At 43.4% G+C, this 13,479-nt stretch overlaps 1 protein-coding gene across 3 annotated transcripts in view; it reads left to right on the forward strand.

Annotated features, from left to right (window-relative positions):
* Window positions 1-1,177: 1,177 nt before the first annotated feature.
* Window positions 1,178-13,479, forward strand: part of LOC135710789 (uncharacterized) — a 36,842-nt gene continuing 24,540 nt past the window's right edge. For all 3 annotated transcript variants that reach the window (XM_065233467.1, XM_065233468.1, XM_065233469.1), the window contains exons 1-8: window positions 1,178-1,344; window positions 1,438-1,774; window positions 1,887-3,140; window positions 3,207-3,482; window positions 3,548-3,751; window positions 3,823-3,975; window positions 4,035-4,313; window positions 4,369-4,542. In XM_065233467.1, the coding sequence (XP_065089539.1) occupies window positions 1,477-1,774; window positions 1,887-3,140; window positions 3,207-3,482; window positions 3,548-3,751; window positions 3,823-3,975; window positions 4,035-4,313; window positions 4,369-4,542 (2,638 nt within the window). In that variant the 5' untranslated portion in view covers window positions 1,178-1,344; window positions 1,438-1,476. The remainder of the gene's footprint in view (window positions 1,345-1,437; window positions 1,775-1,886; window positions 3,141-3,206; window positions 3,483-3,547; window positions 3,752-3,822; window positions 3,976-4,034; window positions 4,314-4,368; window positions 4,543-13,479) is intronic.

Here is a 13,479-nt window from a genome sequence, read left to right on the forward strand (position 1 = left end):
AACCATTTCAGATAAAGTTTAGCAGGGATTATAAACAATTTTAAACCATTTTCGGCAAGGTAAAGTTATGGTTCGCGTTAATGCGGGCGGGTCACTTCAGTGCTAACATTTGAAAACGGCACAAAAGCCATTTGTAAACAAATGGTTTGTGGGCCCTCTACTCACTACTTGAAGTACACCCACGCGACACAACAGCAACATCGGGTAGGGGAAATTTTCCCCTTCCTGACGATGCTGTTGGTTTGCGTGGGCGTTCTTCGGGTAGCGAGTAAAGGGCCCACAAACCATTTGTTTACAAATGGCTTTTGCGCCGTTTTCAAATGTTAGCACTGACTTGTTTCTTTGGCTCAAGCCTGGTACGCAGCTGAAAAGAAAACGGAAAAGTAATTTTTGAGGATTTTTCCCAAAAGAAAATTTGACAGCTATAGTCTGCTAAATTTTGAGATATAGGGAGATGTGGTCAAATTGTAAAATCAACACTTATTAGTGTTTATGTTGTTTAAATGCATCCAAAACATCAGTTTTGCAATAAACGCCAACATTACCTAACGGAATAATTGATCAGACCATTATTCCGCAAGGAAAGTGAAATTGCATTCAGAATGCGCCACCTTCATGTCGATCACGATACTAATGTAATCGATCTTTCCTTCACCGATTTCTTTTTAACTGCGTACTGGGTCAAGAAATGCTAATTAAAAGAAATTTCTTTAGCATTCCGTGTCCTATCCCGTAGCACGTTAAGGCTCTGAACCATTTGGTGCATTATTTTAACTTTTGGTTAAAATTTGACAGATGAAAAGTTATCGATTAACCCTGCTACCCGAGCATGGTTATTTCTGACAGACAAGAAGTTAAATTTTGACAACCGCGGCTCGAAAACCGGTCGATCGACAGCACGGGGATTTTCGAACATAGAAAATAACTTTCGAAATGTCACTTTTAACCACGAGTTAAATTTAACTCGGCAAATGGTTCACAGCCTAAAACGTCATTACTTTTCAGCTGCGTACCAGGCTTCATACGTTATGTTGCGTACAGTAATTATTGACGATCCCCGTCATCAGAACGCAGCCATCATCATCATCTGACGTCTGTCAACCGGTGCGCTCCATGACGCTCAGCATGCGCCCTTTCGGAAAGCAGCTCTTATGCCAAAAATTTTCATGCCGTCAAAGTCGTTTGAAACGCTTGCGTGCCGTAGCTTGATAAACAGTTTTGTTGGTCGAATTTCTCGCATTTTAGTAGCGTTTAATAATAATTTATAAGATATACTCATTCTCAAGTTCATCCGCAATCCGTACAGCATCGAATCCACCAATTTCCGGTCGGATTTAAATGAAGGTAAGTGGAAAAATTTCGATTGCTGTCCCCGATGGCGCATCCTGATAGGAACCATTTTCTCTTCTGTTACCTACCTTCCCATTCTCCTCTCAGTGAGAAAATCTGCCATTTCCAAGTGTGAGAGCGGAAAACATGAACCGAAACCAATTGCTCTACGTGGAGAACATTTCCCCATCGAGCTCGGAGGAGCATCTGATTACGTACCTCGAAAAGTGGGCCCCGGTGCAGCAGGTCTACTTCCTGCGGGAGAAGCAATGCACCAAGCGGTCCATTGCGGCGTTCGTACGGGTGGCCAACGAAGCCGACCTGGATTTGCTGCTGTTGCGGAATCAGCAAAATTACCGCGGCAAGCGACTGTTTATGGTGCGCGTTGATCAGACGCAGTTTTTCCAAGCCGACCATACCGTCATTGTGCGCAACATTACTGGAAGTGAGTATGCAATGGATTGGTGGTGGGGGTAATTTTGGGTCGAGCTTGGAGTTCTGAGGGATACTATTGCATTAGGATCAAATAATTACTGTTTTCATCTGTACACTTTCAGAAATCTCCGAAGAGAACCTTTACGATCATTTTGAAGAATGCGGCAAGATAGCATTCCTTCAGATTCGTACCGACGATTTTGCCTACATAGGTTTCGAGGACAAGTCATCGGTTCGCAATGCGATGAACAAAAACAACATGCTTCTGAAGGGATCCAGCCTTAAGATTCAATTGCTTACTCGCAACATTGAAATTATGATTGTCAATTTGGACACGCTGAAAGCAAGAATGCCAGATCTGTATCGAAAAATGATCCTGCCGATCGAGCCTCGTCAGCCTGATATGGCTCAGGAGCAGTCGAGGCCGCCACAGCAACAGCAATCTCAACCTGCAAAACAACAACAACAACAACAACAGCAGCAGCAGGCACAACAACCCAGAAATCAACAACAGCAGCAGCAGCAGCCACAACAACAGCATTCGCAACCTGCGAAGCAACAGCAACAATTTGGAAACCAACAGCAGAAATCTCAACCACCGAAACAGCAGCAACAGTATCAACCACAACAACAAACCGGAAATCAACAACAGCAAAATCAACGTCAGCAACAACCACAACAACAGCAGCAGCAGCAAAGAGGGCAACCGCAACAGCAAAGGCAGCCTCAACAACAACCCCAGCGCCAGCAACAACAACCCCAACCCCAGCGTCAGCAACAACAACAACCCCAGCGTCAGCAACAACAACAGCCCCAGCGTCAGCAACAACAACAACAACCCCAACCCCAGCGTCAGCAACAACAACAACAACAACCCCAACCCCAGCGTCAGCAACAACAACCTCAACCTGAACGACAGCAGATGTCCACCATTCAGCTGTTGAAGGAGAAGGCCAATGCATTTGCTGGGAAACAACAACAACAACCACAGCAGAAGCCTCCACAACCTGCTCCTGTTGTTCAACCAACCAAGTCCACTCCCCCAGTACAAGAACAACCGAAGAAGCAGGAAACAGTTACACCAGTTCCGGTCCCTGTTGCCACTCCGGCTCCCGTTGTCGCTCCGGCTCCTGTTGTCGCTGCAGCTCCCGCTGTGGACTCAGAAGATGCGGATGATGTACAGATCATAGAACTAATGGAAACGACAGAAATCCTCGATGAATCCGACTCGGAAATATCAATAGTGGACACATCGGTCGTTCCACCCATTCCATCTGCGTACAAACCGCAGCCGAACGATCTCATGCGACCAGTGAAGGCCTCTGAGATTGAGATGAACGTTGCCGAAGTGAAGACCCAGAAAGATTGCCGCAGTGGTAAGTAGATGGCCTTACATAAAATGAAATGCATTTAATTTGGTTGATTTTTGTTTGGTTTTCCAGTGTGGGTTAACAACATCCAACCGGAGACGAGTCGTCTCGTTCTGGTGTTGTACATGGAACAGTTTGGCGATGTGGAAACGTGCAAGATCGGTTCGTCGAAGAATTGCTACTTTACTCGGTGGGCCAAAGTTTGTTTTACCTCGGAGGAAGCTGCAGTAAGAGCGACAGAGTACTTTCTGCATCCGTTCCACGGACGATATCTGTTCGTTCTGGCATGCAACCGGTACATTGTCGAAGTTCCGGGGAAGGTGTTTGTGTTGGATTATCTATCGAAATGTAAGTTCCATTGGCATAGGGGTAAAAAAGGGGTTCTAAGGAAATTCTTCGTCTTTTTTGAGCAGATTTAGTTTACGAGGACGTCGTCAAGAGCTTCAAACATGTTGGGGATGTGTTCTATTTGGTGAGATTATTGGACAACAACTTCAAGGTGCGGATTTTCTTCCTGAACAATGTGGATGCCAAGGCCGTGCTCGCTGTGAAGTCACTTGGCGGAAGGCCAGTCAATGTTGAACCATACATAGAGGGCATGGATTTAAAGCTTCCCAGTGAGTTGGAAAACCTTTTGACTTGTAACTTCTTAACTAATTCCACTCAAAATTCTGTAACTGTCCCACAGAGAAAATAGCTACTACTCTCAGGATGCAAAGGGCAGTCATGGGCCCCAAGAAAGAGGCACGCATGGCAAAAATCCTCGACATCTACAAAAAAGAGATGTTTGATTGCTGCGATCCTGTTGTCAATCCAGATGGTAAAACCGAAGGCATCGTAGGTGAGTTCCTAGCATATCTAACACATAGTCATCCTCTCACACCCATTTTTCTCCGGCAGTGCTCATCTCCAATGTTCACAACTCAACATCCGTGCAGCAGATCAATGCATTCCTCGAATCCATCGGTAATCCGACTTTCGTCCGCCGCGAGCAGGAACAATTCAATGTTGGTTTCCAACGCATCTACGTTGGATTCCGCACAATGTCCATGGTGCTCAAGGCTATCGAATTGCCGTCGGACAGGACCCTGAATGGTTACAAACCGTTCATTTTTGCTGCCTGGACCAAACCGCGCATGACGGAAAAGAACACATCGAGGTTCTTTTTCGATTCCAGAGGTAAGCTCAGAAAGTCGGATCGGTTGAATCAAACTAACTTTTCGTCGACTTTTAGAAATTACGGTTCAGGAAGTCTACGACGGATTGATTCGTTACGGTAAGATACGCTACATCGAGAAGGAAAACCCGAAATCGGCCCTGGTTGTATGGGATGGCCAAGGCAACGGCTTCAGCAAGTGCAAGATTACTAAAGGATTCTCTATCGGATCGGTGTCTGTCGTCGGCAAAGGTAAGTGCCTTTGGCGATTTTTATGTAAATGGAAATACCCGCAATTGTGCTATTTTGGCTTTGTTTGCAACAATGGAGATAGATTGCCTGCCGGTAGGCTTGCGTGATAAAGATGTTGCTCGAGTTTCATCGGTCAGCATGTGAAATTTAGTGACTTGCAAAATATTCACGGTACAAACAACCCCATTCGTCCTGGAATAATCGGAGCGAATTATTTTGAGTGTAGGGTAAAAACCGGTTTCTTGGCTCGATCCGAAGGACCTATCATAACCTTATACTTGTAACCGGTTTTGCCACCGCGGTGAGGATTTCGACGTCACTTTGGTCTTCATTTTCATTGACAGCAAAATTCGAAGAGGAAAACCAGCTGAAAATTTTCGAACTTCAGCGGTATTAAAGGACGGGAGAAAACGCTCAGGCAGGTCACCAACAAAGAATCGGATTAAGAAGCGGAAAATGTGAACGAATTGATACCAGGAGGCAGCTGAAACCTGTACTGATGCAGCACAGCCCAGAAGAAAGAGTTCCAAAAGTACCTTGAATACCTTGAAACCTTGTCCGGCTTTCGAAAAGTATTGCGGCTAGTGATATTAAGATTAGGGGGGGTATGGGGCAGTTTGGTCGCCCTTAGAAAATCATCACTAATGATACCAAATTCAGTGAAACAGTCAAACGGTTTTCAACCAAATGACATAATGAAAACAAATTGAATAGAGGAAATGTTTGCTTCGGCAATACCTTAACCTATTATCGTCAGAGGGGTAAACAACGTCCTTGAGGGCTCAATTTTGGTATGTGGATACATTGTGTTTGAGAGCATTCATTGGTCACCCCCTGACGATAATAGGTTAATAGGTTAAGGTATTGCCGAAGCCAACATAACAACAATGCTTTTGACTCGTAAGGAAAACGATTTACAAAATTTTCGTTTTGTAGCCGATATATAGTCGTTGGGATAAGATGAGCACCCTGTCGGGTGGTGTAAGCGCCATAGTAAATAACCGGTAAGAATATTCTGTATAGGGCAGGCTGACCAGTGAACCGGGAATTTGAAGTCACCGGCAATTCTATGACAAATCGGGAAAAAATATTTGATCTTTTTTATTTTAAATCAAAAGAAGTTGGACCTTCAGAGTAGAAAATTTTTAAGTAGCTCTGTGGGAAATTCCAAGCCGTTTATATATCCCTCGATCCGTGAAAAATATAAAGCGAATCGAATGTTGAGGGAATTGCAAAGAAATTCTGGGAATAATTTTGAGGGAATTCCGGGAATGATTCCAAAGGCATCACGAAACGAATTTCTAGAGAAATGTAAGGAAATTTCTAAGCAATATTTCAGAAAAAAATAGAGGATGGTCATTTTGAACAAAATTTCCAGGCAATTCTGGGATAAATTGCTTGCGAATCCTAAAGAGAATTCAAGCTAATTTTTTAGAGAATTATGGAAGAGAGCAAATCAATTGTTTAGGCACTCACAGAGAGAATCTCAAATTAATTTTAAAAGTGATGGACTTATCAGCGAAGGTCAACATGTTGGCCAAAAACAGCGAGGAGAAAGACAGGAAGATTGGAGCGCTCGAGGACTCCAATCAGATTCGGCCAACCAATGACAAACCACCAGACCGACTCCCAAGAAATCCGCAACGCCTTCGCTGAGCTTCGCTAGGATATCCAAAACAAAGATCATCAGATTGCCCAATTGCTTGAAGCTCCGCAAGGAACTCCGCCAAATGGACGAACGCATCAAGGCATTGGAGAACCGACTGGAACTCACAAGGAAGGATGGCGCGATCGACGACCTTGTGGCCAAGGTTCAGGATCTTCAGAAAGCCATAAACACTAAGGACAAAGAGCTGACATCGTTCCGTAACACCAACGGCTCTAACTAACCCCTAGCCCGTACACCAGTGCGAAAAAGAAAACGGACTCTCAGCAATCGACCCAAAACGGAGCAAGGCAGATTCTGCTTTGCGAATCTGCGATTCTGACGAGGTAATTGCATTGGAAGATGTTTCTACCGACTTTTCCCTTTTATCCGACGAGGAGGAAGTAGATCCCCCGGATCCCTTGATGGAAATTTAAGTTCTGGTACTTCATTCCAGTCCTCACAACCATCAGCTACTCCACCTGCAGCACCCATCCAACGTACTCATAGCTCCTTCACCACCCATAAAGAGTGATAGTGAGCTCACCGACAACGAGGACTTCAGACAAAATCAACTTCGGCACTAATTAACACCACACAGCAACTCCACTTCACTGTACAGCGACTCGGATAAGGCCTCGAGTAGACGGAGCCACACCGATGCGGAAGTTCACGACCAACCGGAACCGGTGGATACCCTCCGGCACTCGTTGGCATCCTCCGCAGATAGAAACACCTATACATTTCAAAGGCGTACAAGCGGGCCTGGATGCCGGAGGTCATCCAACAACTAGCCAATTGGGAGCTAGAAGGTCACAGCCACAGCCAATTCGCCAAAAACTTTCTGCAACCCCCATTCAACCAGACGGATGTGCCCCTGGGGTCCGTCCTTGCGATCACCCTGTTCCTGGTCAGAATGAACGGAGTCTTCAGCAACCTACCAGCGGGGATGGTCGTTAAAAATCCTCCGCATTAAACTGTCCCATGTCGTCAACCACATTCACCGCTGGACCATTGATGCCAGATTTCAGCTGTCGGCTGAAAAGAGTGCATTCGCTTACCTCTATGCCCACAACCACCGATCCCTGACGTCACCAATCACCATCGGATATTAGGCCATCCCGCAGCATAAAACCGTTAAGATTTTGGGAGTTCGAATGGACCGCGGCCTTTCGTTCGTACCCCCACTTCGATGAGGTGAAATCGAACTGCCGATCAAGGTTGAACCTTGAACCGAGCCGGCAGTGTTCCTCCTAGAGGAGACTTACCAGCTTCTCGCTAGGATTGCTGACCAGGTTGTTTTTTTAAGGGCCACCCTAACCTGGTTGTTTAAAAAAAATCATAACTCATAAACCATAAGAGATAGAAATTTGGTGTCTTGAGCAAAACAGCTTCGAATAGATTGTTCTACAACTTTTTAGAACATTGCATTGTTCTTTTTCAAATTATAAAAAAAAGTTTGTATATTCTATTTACCAATTTTATGGACCACCCCAATTTCACTAACAGAAAAATATCGGCCAAAAAATATGAACAAACTTTCCCGAAGACACTATATACCTAAACTGACGGTTTGGGCGCAATTTTTTTTTTTTTTTGTTTTGGGACCAGTAGATGGTCCTCCGAAAGATCCGAAACATCCGTTAAAGTGGTCAATTCACTGAACTGAACTGATCCAAGAACTCCGTATTTTTTCGAAAACTCTCATAGACGTCTTATAATTATAAATTCGGAGCTATGATCGGAAAATAGACCCTGGAGGCCATGGAATGCTGATCAGAATTTATTCGAAGTTATGACTGGAAATCGGACCCCGGGGCATCCGGAATATCAGTTCAAGTGGATAGTTCAAGAAAACAGATCTCAGCACTCTGTGGTTTTTTAAGAACTGCTTATAGACATGATTTTTCAATTTATTATCATGGATGATTTCTAGGTGGCATTTAGTTATTTAATAGAAATAAAATGCCCCTAATTTGGGCCCATACATAAATTCAGCAATCGACTAAATTTTCAATAGCGACCAAAAATATCCATCAAATTTAATCAATAAGCTATTTAAAAATAATGTCTTATTGAGTTATTATTCATATCAATTTAGGAGTGGTTTCAAAAAATCGTGGAGCTCTAGGATCAGTTTCGTGAATTGACCACTTTTACGGATGTTCCGGATCTTCTAATGGACCATCCCCTGGTATAAATTTTCTGGTCACAACTCCGAATTTATTGTGATAAGACGTCTATGAGTGGTTTCAAAAAAACCGCGGAGTTCTAGGATCAGTTTCATGAATTACGGATGTTTCGGATCTTTTAGTGGACCATCTTATTGTCCCCATCGTTCATTTGCTGGTCATAACTACGAATTTATTCTGATAAGACGTCTATGAGTGGTTTCGAAAAAAACCGCGGAGCTCTTGAATCAGTTTCATAAATTGACCACTTTTACGGATGTTCCGGATCTTTGAGTAGACCATCCCGTGGTCCTCAGTATAAATTTTCTGGTCACAACTCCGATTTAATTCTGATAAGATGTCTATGGGTGCTTTCTAAAAAACCGTGGAGCTCTTGGATCAGTTTCACGAATTGACCTCTTTTATGGATCTTCCGGATCTTCCACAGTACCAAACTTGTGTCCTACCGGAATATTACTCTTCGCAAAAGGCGGCAAAGTATCTGCTTAACAACTTCTTCAAAGACATCAGGAAGTTATCTCTTCAAATTGTCGTCTGTTTGGTCCCAATCAGCTCAAATCCCATATGGTACGTGTATTTGTTAATGCCGGATCGACCGTACTATAGGAATCCAGTGGCAACAGTACTATAGGAATCCGGCAATAACGAATCCGCACTATAGGAATCTTTACTGTATATATATATATTCTTTTCTGAATTTCTTCGGTGTCCCCTGAACATCTACAAAGTTCCTGAAGTATTAAAAAGTCATATGTAGTTGTAGAAAATCCCTGAATTTCAACGAAGTTGCCCGAATTTGAACAACATTCGCCACATTTCTCTTTGGTTCGCGAATTTTCATCAATGTTTGATGAAGCTCTACAAATGCCTCTAAGCTTCTACAAAACTTGCTGAGGTTCTACAAAATTCTCTGAAGTTTTATGCAGTGCAACGAGCTTTTACAAAGTCAGCTGTACTTCCATAAAATTTGCTGCACTTCTAGAAAGTTCCCAGAACTGCTACTCAGTTAAATGAATCTTAACGAAAGTTCTAGCCTTTAAGAAGTTCTCTGAACTTATAGCTTCTTCGAAGTTCTCTTAACTTTTACGAATTGCCCTTGATTACTAAAACGGTCCCTGAACTTCTGGGAGGACTCAGTTCTAAAATATTGAAAAACCTTCCCCCTCCTGTAAATTTTAAATGTTGCAGTGACGACATGTGAAGACATCCCCTCGATCTCGTTGAAGATTTTTTCTAAATACACCTGGCATCCCTGGGCGACATAACTCTCACTTCTTGTCAGGGTAAACAGGTATAATAGTGAAAATTAGTTGCGATATCTTTTTCACTTAGCCGGCGCCGGTGGTGTAATGGTAAGCGTGACTGCTTTCTAACACCCCGATGGGTCTGGGTTCAATCCCAGCCGAGGTCGGTGGGATTTTTCTGAGGCATAAAAATCTCTGGTCACGTCTTCCTTCGGAAGGGAAGTAAAGCCGTTGGTCCCGGCCCATGTGTGTTGAATGGGTGCGATATCCTACGCAGGTGTGGAAGCTGCCTTCCTGCACATTCGATTGCCGTCAATGGATGGCAATCGATGTCCGTCGGTGATTGGCACTAGATTGCGGAACAGAGACCGACGTTAAATAAAGGAAAGGAATCTTTTTCACTTTTACGCTACCCTTATGAAATGTGATGAGGGCATCTTAAAAGTGAAAGAGTCAGAGGGAGGGGCGCTAAACTGAGAGTTCGCCAAAATCTGCTAAATTTGACACACATTAAGCTAAAGCTATTCTAATACACAATGACAGATGGTCAGGATTGTAAAAATACATTCTAAAACAACATCTTAAGGCTAGCACGGGTTCGTTAGCTCCACACACAAAACATCCATTTTGTCTCTACCAATTTAGTAATGTCTAAAGGGAAATTTTATCAGCATTTCAAAAATCACAAAATACACAATACACACAATCACAAATATAACGCTATTTACAGATCCTGCTCATATAGATGGTTCCCGTCTTCAGCAAAGTTATTCAGAAGGACAAGACCTATCTTGAGGAATAGATTTTAGTTCAAAATTCATTCACCAGGTGGTGGTAATGTGACATTCATTATGAATTGATTGCCCTAATTTATCTTCTTGACTAGATGGAAGGTTCCCGTCTTCGGTGAACAAGATCTATTTAATGGTAAAGAGTTCAGCTCATAATTCACTCACCAGATGGCGCTAGTGTGATATTAATTTTGCATGGTTTGCCCTAACTTAACATCACACTAGCGCCGCCTGGCGAGTGAATTTTGTACTATTTTATTTTATTTTTCTACTTTGGGATAGGTCTTGTCCCTCTGAGCAACTTGACCGAAGACGAAAACTTTCTATCTAGTCCATATGTTACGTTAGAGTAAACAATAAAATATGAATATCCCAATAGAGCCGCCTGGTGAGCGAAATCTTTACCATAATATAGGTCATGTCCATCTGAACAACTTTGCCGAAGACGGGATCCTTCTATCTAGTCAAGAAGTTAAGTTATAGCAAACAATTCAAAATCAATGCAACACAAGCGCTGCCTGGTGAGCAAATTATGAACCAAACTCTTTACCTTAGGATAGGTCTTGTCTATCTGAACAACTTGACCGAAGACGGAAACCTTCTATCTAGTCCATATGTTAAGTTAGGGCAAACAGTAGAAAATTAATGTCACACTAGCGCCGCCTGATAAGTGAGTTCTGAACTAGAATATTTATCTTATGGTAGGTCTTGTCTCTCTGAACAATTTTACCGAAGATGGAAACCTTCTATCTAGTCCATTTGCTAAGTGAGGGGGCAAACAGTTCAAAATTAATGTCACACTAGCGCTGCCTTTTGAGTGAATTCTGAACTAAACTCTTACCTTAGGATAAGTCTTGTCCATCTGAACAACTTTGCTGAAGACGGGAACAATCCATATGAGCAGGATTTATAGACAGCATTATATAATGTGTATTTAAGATAGCGCAACATGGTCATTTTCGTTTAAGCGCCATCTAGTAAGGTTTCGTGCACAAATTACGTAACGCATGGAGCGAGTGGGACGGGGAAGTTACTTGCCTTACTTATTGTTACATAGGGGGAAGGGCAGTTAATGATAAATGTTTCGTAACAGAATAAGCCATGGAAAAACAAATAAAAACGGGGGTGTTGAGCGTTAAGTAATTGGGGGGGGGGGAGTCTTGTCAAGCGTTACTTATTGTGACAGAGGAGGGGAGGGGGTCCAACATCCGGATTTTTTGCGTTACGTAATTTGTGTATCGCGTATTCTGTCATACACTATCCATAGTTTTGAAGAGCTTGTATTCCTGAATATCTTTGGCAGAAGAAAGCAACATCCTATTGATTGCGATCACGCGATATAAACATGTCTAACACATCAAAATATGCCAAGGTACAGACCAAGATGACTACACATAGGTGTTATAATGTGTCAATTTCATGAGTTTGTTTACAATTTCAAGCGTAACTATTCAAATCGACGCATCGACTTTAGTAAACAATTACTTCAATCGACGATTTGTCTTAACTGCTAACTCACCCACGCAAACAAACTCCACCATCAGGTAGTGGAATCTTTCCCCTACTAGCTGGTGTTGTTAGTTTCTGTGAGTGAGCTTGCTGTTGCCACAAATTGTCGAATGAAGTGATTGTTAACAAACTCAGATACGTCGATTTGAATAGTTATGCTTGATTTGCTCTAAAACCGCACTTCCCAATGCTGGTTTCAAGCGATCTATTGAAATCCTCTGTACCTTCCTATTGATTTTCACGTCCATGTACTTCTCATATCGCTTCACTACTGCAAATGGTCCTTCATACGGTTTCACCAGAGGCCTCTTGACTGCGTCGATCCTGACAAAGACGTGGCTGCACTTGTTAAGCTCGGGGTTTACGAACACGGCTGGTTTTGCATGGTGAGCAGGATCAACTGGTTTCAGCTTGCTAAACGTGTCTCGCAATTGCTTGGCGCAATCCGTTCTATCGATATCCTGACTTGAACGTTCTAGAAACTCCCCGGAAATCTGCAACGTTTGACCATACACCAACTCCGCAACTGAACAATCAAAATCCGATCGGAAAGACGTACGCAATCCCAGCATTATCATCGGTAATTTATCACACCAGTGCTTCGAATCAACAGCCATTATTGCAGCTTTCAAGGTTCGATGAAATCGCTCCACCAAACCATTTGATTGTGGGTTCGGTATGCCGTTGTTCGGATGTGTTTGGAACCCATCGCTTTAGCCAATTCACGAAACAGCTCAGATTCGAATTGCCTTCCTTGATCCGTGGTGACTGTTTCTGGTACGCCGAAACGAGAAAACCAAATAACGCACATAGCCCGAGCGACAGTCTCAGCAGTCATGTCTTGAAGTAGTACGGCTTCAGGCCATCGAGAAAAAGGTCAATGATTGTTAGCAGATAGCGGTTGCCATTGGATGGTGGCAACGGTCCCACAATATCCACATTAACATGTCGAAAACGGCTGTTTGGCAGAGGAATACTCTGAAGAGGAGCTACTGTGTGGCGATGTTCTTCCATACGAACCGATCCGCTACAAGTCGTCGAGTAGAACGCACTCCTGGATGAGCCAGACCATGGACATGTTGAAGAACCGCGGCACAATGCTGAGGTGGAACATATGGTCTTACTTTGTTGTGTGACACATCACAATACAGGGGTCTTGATGCTAAAGCTGTCTGACGCAATTCCAGTTTCAATGCAGAAGACGAATCCAGCAGGCCTTGCAACTCATTGTCAGCGACTTGATCAGCAGCAATTTTGTCGTAGTCAATCGGTGTGGGAAGAGAAATCGTCTGCTACCACGTTGAACTGTCCGCTGATATGACGAATATCGTTCGAAAATTCCGAGATGAACCGCAAGTACCGCTCCTCGTGTGAAAGACGACTGCGTGGACTTGAAGCCAAAGCGTGTGTTAACGGCATGTGATCGGTATAAATAACGAATCTCCTTCCTTCCAGCATATGACGAAAGTATTGCACCGACATCTTCATCGCCGTCAGCTCTCGGCCAAACGTTGAATATTTCACCTGAGCCGGCGAGAACTTTTCCGAATAGAAAC

Source organism: Ochlerotatus camptorhynchus, unplaced genomic scaffold (assembly GCF_037179485.1).
Source record: "Ochlerotatus camptorhynchus isolate MF236.1 unplaced genomic scaffold, CSIRO-AGI_Acam_v1.1 ptg000402l, whole genome shotgun sequence".
Classification (NCBI taxonomy): domain Eukaryota; kingdom Metazoa; phylum Arthropoda; class Insecta; order Diptera; family Culicidae; genus Ochlerotatus; species Ochlerotatus camptorhynchus.